This window comes from Hippocampus bargibanti, linkage group LG16, assembly GCF_051943395.1.
Source record: "Hippocampus bargibanti isolate YZ-2025 linkage group LG16, ASM5194339v1, whole genome shotgun sequence".
In the NCBI taxonomy this organism is placed as follows: Eukaryota; Metazoa; Chordata; class Actinopteri; order Syngnathiformes; family Syngnathidae; genus Hippocampus; species Hippocampus bargibanti.
Window position 1 is genome coordinate 5146015 of NC_142749.1, and position 15837 is coordinate 5161851.

Sequence of the window (15837 nt, forward strand, 5' to 3'; positions counted from 1 at the left end):
GGGAACAGAGCATTTTTATTGGGGCCATGCTGGGTAAATACAAGACCCATGACTATTTCATAGAGGCAATAATGTAGCGCTCAGGGTGAGCCCAAATAGGTGTATTTCTCTCCCATCTATAGCAATTCGAGAAATGCTGACCTACTGTTTTTTTTTTTCAATTTTGGTGACATTTATCCGGAGGTATATGCAGAAAGATTTGAAGCTATGCAGACATATGTGGTGGATGTCATTGAATTGCATTCATAAAAATACAATACAATACATATTGATTTATAGAGCACTTTGACAACAGCTGAAGCTTTATAAAACTCTTAACATGGAGAACTAACATATACAGGAAATAAAGCAGTCACAAATATAGTAGAAAGCACCAGGGAGTAAAACTAAGATCAAGTCTGAATCATTCAGAGTCGAATGCCAAAGAGTACAAGTGACAAAATGACAAAAGCATGTGTGAAACCCTTTGAATCATTGTAGAAAATAATTCACATTGTGATTATCTTTGTTCTATATCTATAAAAGCATCCCAATGGCCTGAGCACTGCATTTACCTCAAGCACTAAATGCTCAAGACATTCCTTAATAACACCATTACAGCCCACGTAGATCTATTTTATAAATCCCCTACCGTTCCACGGAAGGAACAGCAATCATTAAAATGTAAGGTGACTAATATGCCAATGACATGTCCTTATGATGCATATAATGATTGCCGCAAAGGGCCTGTGGTTAAAACACCTCGTTTTTTGTTGTTGTTTTTTTCTCTAGCGATGTTCTATCACAATAAATTCAATTACATGGTATTGTTTTGCACTGGAATCCGGTGTTCGGGTGGTTAGTGCAACAATCTCCCAGTACAAATGTTCAGGGTTGGATTCTGGCTTCAACTTCAGTGTGTGGAGTTTGTATGTTCTCCCTGATCCCGCGTGGGCTTCCTCCGTTATGTCACCACCCCCCCCACTCCAAAAACATACATGGCAGGTTAATGGAGCACTATAAATTGTCTCCAGGTGTGAATGTCAGTGCAGATCGTTTTACATCTCTGTGTGCCCTGCGAATGACTGGCAACTGGTTCAGCGTGTCCTCCGCCGATTGGAGAAACCGCTGGGTTAGGCTGTATCGAATCGGAAAAATGGAATGGATGGAAAAAATCTGAAAATGGATTGTGTTGTCATAGTAGTTAGTTATTTAGTTTTTTTTTTTTGTTCTTTTGACTTCAATATGGCGCCGCGAGTGTCGGCCTTGACAGCAGCTTCTGTATTTTGTTTTGTATTCTTTTCTTTCCCTTTTCCTTTCATTACTTTGCTGCTGTGAAATGTAAATTTCCCCAGTGTGAGACCAATAAAGGTTTATCAAATATAATCTAATCTGTCTATGCTAACCATGTGAATGTCATTACATTTGTCATGAAATACTGCAGTTACTGGTTCAATTGCTTTTTGAAGAAGGTAATAAGCAACTAAGATTATTTTTACCCGACACTGCTCATTTCAATATATTTTTACACTGAACACACCAAGAATTCTCCTTCACTAAGTGGAATCTCTGCTTCCTCTTCAATCTCTAGAAGCAAAGATGAGGATTCTCCAAGTTATAAACAAACACGTTATAGACCTCTCAGTGAGATGGAAAAAAAAGAATACACATCCAGAAGGATTTGCGCTCTTGAACATTCATCAGTCGTTGTATATGGAAACACAAGATTAAAAACGGAAGCGGGATTTGAAAAAGACTGCAGTTGATGAGGGCGAGACAGCCAAGAGAAAAAGCTTCCTCAAACACCACTGGCCTGCTGCCCGGGATTTGATTGACAGCTGAATGGGGCCCTGGCTTTTAAGTGGTGGACACTTCGCCAAAAGTGCCGACACTTAATTTTTCACAAATTGACTCTGAGGGTTGTCAGGAATGAGAGCAAGCAGCAAGTTGGGCAGTGACTGTTTCAAGTAGATTCCATCTGACTGACTTTGATTTTGGTGTGTGTTCCTTCGCCTAAGAGGCTCGAAATGGCTCAGTTTAACTGCCGTGCCGGCGTAAAGTGCCAGCCCACATCCTCCTGAGTTTAGCTCCCTTACAGAAAAGTGACACTTCAAAAGAAAATGTTTCTCCAAGCAGCTGTAGAGCAAAGAGGAAAATGAAAAAAAAGTAGCATTAAACATATTTTGTAGACAGGCTGGCTTAGCATAGCGTATCAGCGTTTCACCCTTGTCAACTGCTGGACGGGGAACATATAATAAAATGTTTGCCAGTGAAAGTAACAGGGATGTTAGAATTGCTGCATTTTGTGGCATTTTTACTGGTGTGAAAATGCTGTCAGTGTCGCGATTTGCGAGGTGTTGGCAGTGGTGGACCCCAAAAATGCAGGCAGGAGGGAGAGAAGGGTGTATTTGACAAATTGTATGAAATAAAGTCAGCAGGAACAAAACCTCAAACAACAAAGTCATCAGTACAGAAAGGTCCAAAGTAGCAAATATAACCATGAGTAAAACATTACAAGATTAAACAAACCTGATAAGGTTAACCAAACAATGATGCAACACTGAATGGTCGTTCCGGCAGTCCTTTTAACTGCCACTGATTAAAACGATCAACACCTGCGCAGTTGCAGTTGGTCGCAAAACTGAAACGTGACAGTCAGACAGCCTAGTGGAGAAAACTTGTTTGACAAATGACAAATGAGACTTCGAATGGGATTCCTCTCTGTAAAGGCCTAATGGAGTTTTTAATGAGGATGACATGCAATTTGTATGTATATGTGTTTATTGTCATAGTGAATTCATTTAGTCATTCAAGTGTTACAACGGGGTGGGGGCGGGGGTTGTTAATCTGCACAATTACACACCTTATCAGGCTCACAGGTTAACGTCAATTATTAATGATTGTTGTTGGTGATGTGCCCTAACCACCACAAAGCCAAGCGGAACATTCCAACTGAATTGGATTTCATCCAATCTGCAATGAACCTTCACTGTGACGGCAGCAATTATACAGACGCCCGATGCCTCAAAGGAATGGATGAAGCATCTTATCTGGCAATCAGGACATTGATGATGTGAAATTTTACTGGCTGAGCAGATATGCTAATAAAATAGTGGATTTTTCATTCAAGATTAGGCATCATCACACTCATTTTATCATCGTGAAGCCAATCTTCACATGACCATGAACATGTCTCCTCGATGTAGTTTAGGTTATTAGTCTTTCTTTTTTTAGAGTACCATGTAATTGTCACATACATGAAATGAAAGTGTGAAGTGTATAATAATATTTTATCACAGTGAGGTAGTAAGCGTTACTGAGGCACCGCTTTCATTTTATCACAGTGAGGTAGTAAGCAATACTGAGCCACCTGTTTCTTTGGCTAAACTGTCAATGACTTTCCATGACATTCTATAACTAGCCATGGCGAGAGGAAAAATTGTTCTCTTTTTATCAAAGCAAAAGCCATTTCTACACAACTACACATTCAACGATAACCAACTCAACCGGTTGGAATTGCCACTAGCGTCTTAGCATCAACTTCTTTCATGTAGTGCAGACTTGGGCAAACTACGGCCCGCGGGCCACATACGGCCCGTTATGGTTTTTAATCCGGCCCGCCGAACTTGCCCAAATTATAGTAAAAACTCATGACAAAAAGTTAGCGGACAACAGGGCAGATAACTGAAAAGTTCCCTGCCCTATTTTTCACAACTTGAAGCACAATGAGACAACTAATCACATTAAAAAACATTGTCACAACGTATAAAGTTTTTTTTTTTTAATCAAGAATGCACCTACTATAAATACTACCTTGCTTAATTTACAGTAAATGTGCATGGCTGTAGATTTTGCTGCAGTAGTCGATTGTCATTGTGGTGCACAATGCAACGTTTGCATTGCTTGCTACAAGCCACTAAGCCCCTTTCATAAGTCTCACGTACACTTTACAGTCACGGTTTAATGTAAATTTACGTTTTGTAGCGTCACATACGTTGTTCGATTCTTTTGAATCTTTCTTCTGGGCTGGGTTCTGTGCATCTATTTTGGAAAATGACATGCAATTGCACGACTTTATAACGCTTGCGAAAGTCCGGAAGAAAGAAGCAGGCTTCTGATTGGCTGCCGTGCCGAGTATGCAAATTTCAACTGCAGGTAGTCTATGTCTGTGTGCTCGGCAACGGTACACGTGTATTGTTTGCGCGTGAAGGCGAGGGCGTCAGTGAGGTGTTTGTTGAGCGCGCGGTCAGGACAAACCATCTATGATTGGGCGGAATTTAACACAAGTAGGTATTATTGAGCTTGAATATTTCGTTGTGTAATAATATGTTTTGAATGTTGAAAGTGATTCCATTTTTCAATAAATGTTGATTTCTTTTACTTTGCCACTTCAATGAAAACAGACACAATCTTGATAAATCACAGTGCATATGTTATTTTAATCTATTTCCATTTCCTCCTCCAAGTATCTGCGAAATAGTATGTAAACGCCATATTCCTTGAGACAAATTTATTAACTGATCAGGCATATTTTTCACATTTGAAAGACAGTTAATAAATTGGGTCAGTGTTCTTACTGTGCTATGAGGTTTGTACACACTACATTTAAAGGACAACCGGCACCACTTTTTTTTGTTTCCCACTGACATCAGAAAAACGTTTTATAGCATCTAAAATACCCAAATCAGGCAGGCTGATATTTTTTGTGAAATGAAAAACACCAATAAAAATGACTTCAAAATGAATCCGTAAATGGCCAGTTTCAGAAGGTCCCACCCCTTTGTTCGTGACGTCACGCCACGACGTCTTGCCTTGCTCGAGAATCAAAACAATGGCTTCAGATTTGGAGAAGATGTTTTCTTGTTACTCATCCAGTTATGAATATGATTCAAATAGTAAGAGGAAAGCATACATGTTTGTAATTGATTCAAGGAGTCCTCCCATATCAATTCGAGCTGTCAATGACAGCAATGTAGCACCCAGAAAATGCAGAAGATTGCGCCCAAGCTCCGTTGGAAATGGGCTGATTTGTCAGCTGGGAATTTGTGTCAGCGAATATCAAATAGTTGTCTTGGTGCAACACACAACGATTCACCATGGCGTTATTTATGTGTTTTCCTTCTAATTTCGCCATCAACACGGATCAACACGAAGTTTTCAGACCAAACAAAGTACGCAAAATGCATTGTGTGTCGCTTTCTCGGTCAGGGGCGGTCCAAACGTGACGTCACATGGGGATCGTCATCAACTCGAAAACAAGACTTCATTAATATTCAGCGCAAGTCTTAAAACGTAAACTATAGCTATATGCTGTGGAATCTTTGTAAAATACGCTGAGTCGAAGTCATTTGAAGTGATTTTATAAATTATGGACATAACTTGTCCGGAGGCGTCGGTTGTCCTTTAATGCTTTAGGTTTAGTATTTGCGGCCCAAACACTCCCTCCAAATGCTCCTGGCCCGCCCCTCTGTCAAATTTTAGAACCCAATGCGGCCCGCGAGTCAAAAAGTTTGCCCACCCCTGATCTAGTGTCTCAGAGTTCAGCCAAGGTGGCTGAGGATGAGTGACAAAACAGTGTCTAGCCTTTTAAGTATATTTTTTCCCTACCAGACAGATGTGAGAGTATGCCCAGTGAGTTGAGGCAAGAAGCATGGGGTGCTCGAAAGAGATCAAAATCTTCCAGTTTGGATTAAAAATGGCAAGACATCTCAATTGTTTTTTTTATCGTTTCCCAGAAGGACAAAGACAAATTTCAAAACACAAATTGATGACAGGCAAAGTCGATAATTTGGGAGGCTTGATTACAAAGCCACATATTCTCGCATCAGCAGGTTTGTTTTGTTGTTCTGTGGGATCCAGCTTGTCTTAAAATAACGACTGAATATTGCAACATGTGAACGGAAGAACCATTTGTCGTTATTTGCCCCAAAATGGGCAAAACAGTGTTGAAATCTCAAAAGAGGCAAAGTTGTCCTGGCACAAACTCTATAATGTGATAAAAGTTAAATTGCTGTCTCCAAAAACGGTGATAAACATAATGGTGGACAGATACTAGACGGGGACAGGCAGAAGGTTAAAGGAAGATATGTGGGGGTGGTGGTCTTCCTTGCTTTTCTCATAAGTCTCCCAATGCCAGAGAGCAGATGGTCCGCACAGCACGCCCCTCTGTACACTTCTGAGCAACTGTACAAAGCACACACACACACACACACACACACACACACACACACACACACACACACACACACACACACACACACACACACACACACACACACGCACACATGCACACACACACACACACACACACACACACACACACACACACACACGCACACGCACACGCACACGCACACACGCACACACGCACACACGCACACACACACACACACACACACACACACACACACACACACACACACACACACACACACACAACGCAGGTCCACACTTTTCGGTGAAGCAAGAGCAAGGAACATGTCACACGCAAAAATATATCCACCACTGTGAGAGGCTACAAACCAATAATCTGATCTTGACCTATGGTCGATATGCACGGCCATGAGATTTTAGAAACAAAACTAACTTTTTTGTTCTTCTGGCTTGAGAAGAATGTGCCAATGAGACTCAACTGTCTGTACTTTGCTGAGAGTGAGAGTTAAGCAAACGTTGATAAGAGGTGCACTCTCTTCACTCAAGCATCCTTTAATGGAGAGGTTAAACTTGAGACAACCTCCTGACATTTAAAATGTAACCTCACTGGGAGGACGACATCTTAATGTTTATGTCAAGTGAAGCCAAAGAAAATGGTTTGACAAGACAACTAAACCTTGTTCTATGGCAGAAAGACACAACAGTCGTTGTAAGACAAAGTCAAGATTCTTTATGATGGATGTCATTAAATCTGGTCGTCAAGGGTTTTACTGTGCAATCAAGTTAATAGCGTTATCTATAGTACATTAACATATCCGGGATACACGTCAGTGGAGAGCTGGCAGGGGCACAAATGGCCAGGTGTCACTCTCCTACATTTCAAACTTAGTTAACAAAACTATATAATTTTACCTCAATTTTACCCCAATTTTACCGCAATTATTTGTTTCTGTAATTTTCCAATATCATTTCTTAAAGATTATATTTTTCTTACAATTCTGCAGTGCCAATCAGTTGCCAAAGGTCCCCGTTTTTTTTTTTTTTCTTCCAAAATTTCTGACTGGTAGGTCAGATCAATGATCTGCAAACAATACTGCGCTCATTAATCAGCATCTCTCGTGAGATTTTTGCTGGTTATTGTCAAGTTAGTCAATAAATATTGATTCTGTGTGGCCTTATATAATTCACTGTATGGGACCCAGCTTTTTAATATTTCAGATACCACATAAATAAAAACTAACTAAACACACATTCTATCAGATGACAAGCTTTTATGGTGTCCAAGTAAAACTATTTTTCTCTTCAGCACTATTAGTGATGTGCTTGTGTGTGATTCACATGGATGGTTTAACGACAACCGACACCATTTTTTTGTTTCCTAACTGACATCAGAAAAACGTTTTATAGCATCGAGAATACCCAAAACACGCAGGCTGATATTTTTAGTCAAATTCAAAAATCCAAAAAAATAGACTTCAAATGTCCAAAAATCTGCAAAAAATTGAGCTGCGAATTGGGCATTTTCAGAAAGTCCCGCCCCCAGTTCGTGACGTCACGCCAAGACGTCTTGCCTTGCTCGAGAATCAAAACAATGGCTTCAGATTCAGAGAAAATGCTTTCTGAATATGATTCAAATAGTTCTGAAGAAGAAAGTATAAATGTTTGCAATCGATTAAAGAAGGTCTTCCGGGTCATTTTGAGGGATCATGTGTAGCCTCACTGAAAATGCAGAAGATGGTGCCAGAGCTCCGTTGGAAATGGTTTAATTTTTCAGCTTGGAATTGTTGTCAGCGAATATCAAATAGTTGTCTCGATGTAACATACAACGATTCACCATTGCATTATTTATGTGTTTTCCTTCTAATTTCGCCATCAATACGGATCAACACGAAGTTTTCAGACCAAAGTACCGCAAAATGCATTGAGGTGATGCAAGGCATGTCCTTTTTCGGTCAGGGGCGTTCCTTCAGTGACATGACGTGAGGACTTGTCACCAACTCAAAAACAAGACTCCCGGAATATTCAGCGCGAGTCTTAAAACGTAAAATAAAGCCATATGCGGTGGAATCTTTGTAAAATACGCTCAGTAGAAGTCATTTGAAGCGATTTTACAAATTATGGACACAACTTGCCCGGAGACGTAGGTTGTCCTTTAATGCAACACATGCGAAGAGAGTGTTTGTGGGTATGAACAGCAAACAGTATGAGAGAGAGAGAGAGAGAGAGAGAGAGAGAGAGAGAGAGAGAGAGAGAGAGAGAGAGAGAGAGAGAGAGAGAGAGAGAGAGAGAGAGAGAGAGAGAGAGAGAGAGAGAGAGAGACAGACAGAGAGAGAGAAAGATATAGAGAGAGAGAGACAGAGGGAGAGGGAGAGGGAGCAAGAGAGAGAGAGAGAGAGAGAGAGAGAGAGAGAGAGAGAGAGAGAGGGAGAGAGATCCAGGGAGAGTGACAGGAAGACATAGGAAGGGAGAGAGAGACAGACAGAGACACACAGACAGACAGACAGACAGACAGACAGACAGACAGACAGACAGAGTAATTGTGTGAGAATGTGGTGAGTGTATTCGTGTGGTTGAATACATCTGCAAGCCTTTGAATATATGATGGAGGCTACAAATCTGTTCTCACTTGGTCAGGGTTGGTTTCTTACACTCATAGGCTTAACAAAGCCTATGTAAAACAGTCAAGCTAGTGTCACACAAATCAATTAATTGAGTCTACGTGGACCATCTAAACAACTGCAAGAGTAAAACAAAACATAATCAGCATTCGGGGGCGGGGAAGGTGTTCCATAAAATAGGTTTAATACACTCTTAGGGCTTGACTGGTGGATGTGAGCTTGATAATTTACTCAGAGTAGGGAGAGTAAGGCACTAACCAAAATGTTTCCATAAATATGTCAAAGGTGATATTAACACTCACCTTTGCCCGTTTTTTGCTCATGTGTTTCTTCTTTCTGCATTGTGTGTGTGCCAGATGGGGATTGTTCTCCTGGTCAGACGTTTGGTGATGGTGATAGTTGTTCTTAAAGGACTCCAGGTTGAGTCCGTTGGGGACTTTGGGTGACTTTTTCTTATGAAAGGGTGCACCCTGGTTCACTCTGCGCTCTTGGGGCTTCAGCGCCAGGTTTTTCTACAGTAGAAAAAAAGATGCAGACAAATAGAATATAATTTATCATCACAGCTTATAGCACACATTTAAAATAAGGCATTAATATCAAACATGAAATTTCAGGCCAAAAGAAACATTTTTAAGAAAAGCAAGGCCACCACAAGAATGGAGAGGCAAACTGGTCTTGTGGTCAAAAAAATTCTGATTGCACTCAAGATTTAATCATTTAACCTCACATCAGACATTGCAAGTGTTCCTAGTTAGTGTTTGACCCATCAAGATGTCTCCGGACAAGTTGTGTCCATAATTTGTAAAATGGCTTCAAATGACTTCTACTGAGCGTATTTTAATAAGATTCCATCGCATATAGCTATATTTTACATTTTAAGACTCACGCTGAATATTCGGGAAGTCGTGTTTTTGAGTTGGTGACGACTCCGTACCTGACGTCGCTAAAGGAACGCCCTGACCAAAAAAAAGACACATTGTAGCAGTCCTTCCATCACGTCAATGTATTTTGCTGTACTTGTTTGGTCTGAAAACCTCATGTTGCACCCAAAAGCCGCCAGAAGAGGGCGTCCAAGCTCCATGGAAGGAATTTATCAGCCTGTGGAAACGGGCTGATTCATTCCTTACACGGGGCTCTGCCACCATCTTCTGCATTTTCTGTGACACCACACGTCAATCTTGAGCCATTAAAACGCCCCAAAAAAACCTCTTAATCGATTGCAAACATGTATGCTTTCCTCTTCAGAACTATTTGAATCATATTAATAACTGGATGTGTAACAAGAAAGCATATTCTCCGAATCTGAAGCCATTGTTTTGATTCTCCAGCAATGCAAGACATCTTGGCCTGGCGTCACGAACTGGGGGCGGGACTTTCTGAAAATGCCCAATTCGCAGCTCAATTTTTTGCAGATTTTGGACACGTTGTCATTTTTATTGTTGTTTTGTTTTTGAATAAAAAATATATCATACTGTGTGTTTTGGGTATTTTAGATGCTATAAAATGTTTTTCTGATGTCAGTTAAGAAACAAAAAAGTGACGTCGGTTGTCCTTTAAACTGTTTTTAACTCATTCCCTGCCTTTGCCGTATTTATTCCTGAATTGAAAAGCATGATGTGGAGTACCATTCCCGAATTTGTTCAGGTTTTGGTTTTTCTTGCGGGGGGCGCTGATAAAGCATGGGTCCGACCTCTGGCCATGTTTTTTCCTTCCACAAGGGGGCAGCATTTACCTTTTACCTTTTGTCCATGTCAGTGCTTTGCTCCAGCTTCAGCTGTTGTTAAAGCGCTATATAAATGAATATATACGTAATGTATTGTATTTTGTACAGCCGCCCCCATTTCAAGCTCAGATCACTCCAGACCAATATAACTTAGGAATTAACCCTTTTTCTGTTAAAGAAGAGAGTCGAAGGTTTCTAACACTGAATAGAGTGTTAATATAGTGCTAAAAATCTATATTCTGTGACTCCTGCAATTTGAGTAAAAATGACCCTTGCACTGGAGTGGACACATTTTTGCACATTGTCTGGCAGTGAATGACTTAGCTGCCTTGCACCAGAGATCTTTCTTATTATTAACAGGGGTCTTCAGTCAGGTTACAAAACACATATAACACCTGTCATCAAACCACCCATGAAAAAGAATCACGAAAAAGCCCATTGTCTGCCAATCTCAAACCCATTTCCAATTATTGCCCAGAAAAAGATACACCAAATACATTTCTACAAGGCGATGCATTGGTTTTTTTTTTCTCCCTTTTTTCTGTTATCATCGTACAAAAATAGCACTGATGAAAGTGGAGAAAGATCTGTACTAAATGGCAGTCGTTCATTTGACATAGTAAACCATAAAATATTTGATTGATGGGTCATCTTAATCATAAAGTTTAACTTAACTGGTTCAAAACGAAACTAAAACAGGCCTTATTCCTTATGGATAAGAAATGCATTCCGCAGATATTACATCACATGTGGTATGCCCAGGGGTCAATTCCTGGCACACTGCAATTCAATCTTTACAAACTTCGGTTTTTCATATCATATGCAAACGCATTCAATATTACCACATGCAGATAATTCATAGATAATTGTATGATGTCCTGATGATTTCCCAAAGATGCCTTCAAAGAATGCACCTCAAAGCAACCTTGTTTGATTCAGTGTTGCAATTTCAGGTATGCATATCAGAAACACCCCGTAAATTGTTTCAGTCACATTGAATGAAGTGCAGGTTCAAGTTTATGTGATTTCCCTTTTCACTCAAAGTCTTCCAGGAAAGGGAATGCATAATGACGTGAATTGCGCACATATAATAAGTGACAAATGCATGATTGGGTTGACAGAATTGCTTGAGCCAGCGTGTTGCATGCCTCTAAGTCGCCAAAACACAATGATTGCTGGAAATAAATTATACACAATATGTTTTGCTGGCTCATTGAACAATAGTGAGATAAATTTCTTCTTTCAGCGATTTGTGGAGACGTTGGAATGAAAATAATTGCTCTCTGTGGCTCTATCTCCAATCTTTATTATTGCGATTGTCTGCCAGTAACGAAAGCAATTTTCAAGCATTATGAATTGCAAGTTTGCAGGTAAGTATTCCAATGCACTGGAACACAGACGGGGGTCAAATGATTGTTTTCACTTCTTGCAAGATGATGTGCAAAAGCTATTGTGTGTCTATATACAGAAATGGAATCTAGATATTGATCGATAAATATTTACACGTACACACACACACACACACACACACACACACACACACACACACACACACACACACACACACACACACACACACACACGAGTTTGCATCTTGTCATCCAGATATTAAGAGAATTATAATTTTATAATGTAAACATGTTGATAAAGGCAGTTGAACACGGAGGGGTTTATTTGTATGATTATGCCTTCATACAGAACCACAATGTGTTTTAAACAAAACAAACCACATTCGACTTAAGTATAGATTTGCAGCTTAAGTTTTAGGCGAATAGGTTTCACCCATACATCGATTTTCAAAGTATTATTTGTCTCTGTGTGCCCTGCGATTGGCTGGGAACTAATTCAGAGTGCCCCGCGCCGAGTGCCCGAAGACGGCTAGGATAGGCTCCAGCACCCCCGCCACCCTAATGAGGATAAAGCGGTCTGGAAATTGGATGAATGAATGAATGAATGAATGAATGAATGGATGAATGAATGGATGGATGAATGGATGGATGGATGGATGGAGATGGATGTTCTGGTGGCATGGATACTGGAGCCCACCCCAACTGAGTTTTGGGGAAGCTGTAAAGCCCACCCAGTAACTTGACCTACCGAATAATTACTCTAGATCAGCGGTTCTTAATCTTGTTGGAGGCACCGAACCCCACCAGTTTCATAATCTCATTCACCAAACCTTTCTTTCAATAACTGCGCCCACTAACTGCAGACTAGACTGAGGGGTGGACCTCTGCGGCGGAAGATCCACCGCACCCCTGAGACCAATTTATTGAATCCCTAGGGTTCAATCGAACCCAGTTCAGGAACCACCGCTCCAAACCCAACAAATGACAGAAGATTAACTCAAAATACATTATTTAAAATTAACTTAATGAATAAAGTTCCTCATATGGGAGAAGGTGAAGAGATGAAGAAGGATGGAGCAACAGTCCCGTAACACTTCAGCAGTTGGCAAAAGATTGCACAAACATCCAAACACGCACTAATAAACACTTATTATCAAAGCTAATTTAATCATCATCATAACACTGAAACGTTCTACAAGGCAAACGTCAGTGTAAACAATTACTGGTGATCTAATAGGGGCTAATAAAGAGAATAAAGAGCCATAAGTGTAAGTACTCCTTGAGGGGTACTTCTGGACAACAGTGCGTATTAAACTTGAGCTACCCTGTTAAGTGGAGCCGTGAATTGTCTCTCCTTCTTAAGAGAGCCCTTGACCTGTTTATCACATTTTCCGTACCCGTGGAATAGCATTGAATCAGCTTTGTGTCTGCTGGAACTGATTTATCGTTGCTCTTTGCAGTCATGCAGCCAATTATAGGTGTGATTCGTGAAGCTTCACTGCTTTGTATGTGATTTTAATGCGAGTGTAACAGCTAAAATAATGAATAATATGGCTTCAATATTCCTTACTTAATTTTAAGTAGTGCTTAAAATGTCACTCTTGATTAGAAGAATTTTACAGTGATAAGCAAAGTTCTTTTGAAAAAAAGAGAATGCAGTTACAACTTCATTGATTTTTATTCTTTGCTTTTTGTACAATACATGAGTTTCATTTATTGTGCAGTAATGTAATTGTAATGCGTTTGTTACATATTTAGATTTTTTTTAATTTGCTTTTGAAAAGATTTTTATCTGAAGTTCTGAGGGGCTTGTAATGGGTTAGGACAGCACATAAATAGAGCATCCATACTAACAATTTTTTGTCTAGTTAGAAAGTTTATCCCAGAAGCAGGACCCACAAAAATTTAATGCAGCGTAAGAAACCTTAGACAATCTTCTTTCATCTGAAATATGTAGTTAATTCCTAAATTAAACGGGTCTGAAGTTATATGAGCCTGAAATCCCAGAGGCTGTCCAAAATACAATGCAATACATAGATATTGGTTTGTATAGTGCTTTAACAACAGCTGAAGCAGGAAAAAAGGACTAACATAAATTATAATATTATATATTATAATAACATAAATTCGAGAAAAAGTGCGCCCTGCAATTGGCTGGCAACCAATTCAGGGTGTCCCCCACCTCGTGCCCGAAGACAGCTGAGATAGGCTCCAGCAACCCCCGCGACCCTAATGAGGAATAAGCGCTACGGAAAATGAGATGAGATGAGAGATGAGAAATTCGAGAATGGCGCTCTGCGTCATATTTTCAATTCCCAAATAAATGTGTGAATGGCAGTGAATGAGATAATTTCACAAGTAGAAGTACCATGGTACACAAACATTGTTAGTGTCGTGTCTGAGGGTAATTAAATAAATAAAACTCAAGTTAATGTTGTCACATGAATCTTACAAATGGAATAATTTCTGAGAATTAATGTCACATTTTGACCTGAATTTGGCTCAGACTAACAGCCCGTCACCCCCGTCAAACAGGCTCCAGGCCGAGCCAATCCCCTCAGGGATAATCCAACTGTTACATCAATGCAACAGTTAGATTGATCGATTCATTACGCATGTTGTGTTACAGTGTTGTCGCAATCGAGTGAACCGAAAATCAGACACATTCAATGATCAATTTAATCAATGGGGAGGGGGTACATTCTATGGTGTATGTTTTTATGACTAACGATTGTAATTTGTACTTGTGAATATCAGACAAAAGTATCCAATGTACCACGGGGTTTAATTCTCTGGTTTCATGTTTTATTGACTTCTGTGGTAAAAGCTGTCTTCCAGATGTAATTGAAATGAGTCTTAAATAGAAAAAAAAATCAATACAGGGTTACCACAAGTCACACACCAAAACAACTATTTTCTTGGCTGTTAAGTTGAATATGTATCAATTTATTGTTCGATGATATCCGATAACAGTATACAGTTGACATTTTGTTATGCTTAGAATATCTTGTTTTCTATCCTTTCACTCCCACCCCAACCCCATCCCTCTTCAATTGCTGCTGTGGACTGCAAATTTCCCCATTGCGGGACGAATAAAGGTATTCTGATTCTGATTCTGATGATCACAGATCAACAGAAGTGCTGTGGGTCACAAGTTTATCACTCGCTTCAGCAACTTGTGTGCAATAAGTCAAGTCAAATGTACTCACATAGCCCTTCATCACATCAAAGTCTCAAAGGGCCTCACTCTTGATATATGTTCACAACATTTCCTGGGGAAAAGTGATAAACCATGAGAAGGGGCCGGAGATGGGGGCTATCCCCCTTGCAGAATGACAAGGCTCCAATCGATGCTGAAGGGAGCTGTGTCTCAATCACATTCCTACACAGTGGAATGTAGCGTATACACATGCATAGTAGACTCTTGGTCTCAGTCCCTGGTGGGTTCCACTATCATTGTGTCTGCTTTATTTCTTATATATGATAGCTGTCCATGTTAAGCGCTTTGTTACAGCTTCAGCTGTCGTTAAAGCGCGATCTGAATCAATATGTATTGCATTGTATTGTAATAAAGATGACATGAGATTTCTTCTTTTTTATGTTTATACTTAGCTTGTTGAAGTGGTTCAATGTGAAAGTCTCACCGTTTGTAAAAGTCTGGGTTGTTTTTAACTTGTCCTGTGATTGATTGGTAATGAGTCAATTTGCCCTAAATCAATCGCAATGGGCCGCTCTCCTTTCTGGGACACTGAACAGAATAAGTGGTAAGTAGGGTTATAAAGTGGTAGATGTCAAATGAGACCCCCACTTCTCACAACTTCCAATCAGAACTCAAATTAACCCAAATTAAATGTGAATCATCCGCCTCAAAATGAGGATGGATTTACGCAGTATATGCCCATTTCAAATCATATTTCAGAAGAAATGTGTCTGCTGAAAGCATCCTAAGTATTCCCAGTCGTTTTCTGGAAATAGTGCATCATGAATGCAATTACATTTTCAGAGAGGATAATGA

The 15837-nt window shown here is 40.0% G+C and overlaps 1 protein-coding gene across 8 annotated transcripts in view; it reads right to left on the reverse strand.

Annotated features, from left to right (window-relative positions):
- The window catches only part of auts2a (activator of transcription and developmental regulator AUTS2 a), a 357677-nt gene that overhangs the window by 288271 nt on the left and 53569 nt on the right, over positions 1–15837 (reverse strand). For all 8 annotated transcript variants that reach the window (XM_089017807.1, XM_089017798.1, XM_089017799.1 and 5 more), the window contains exon 3: positions 9053–9262. In XM_089017807.1, the coding sequence (XP_088873933.1) occupies positions 9053–9262 (210 nt within the window). The remainder of the gene's footprint in view (positions 1–9052; positions 9263–15837) is intronic.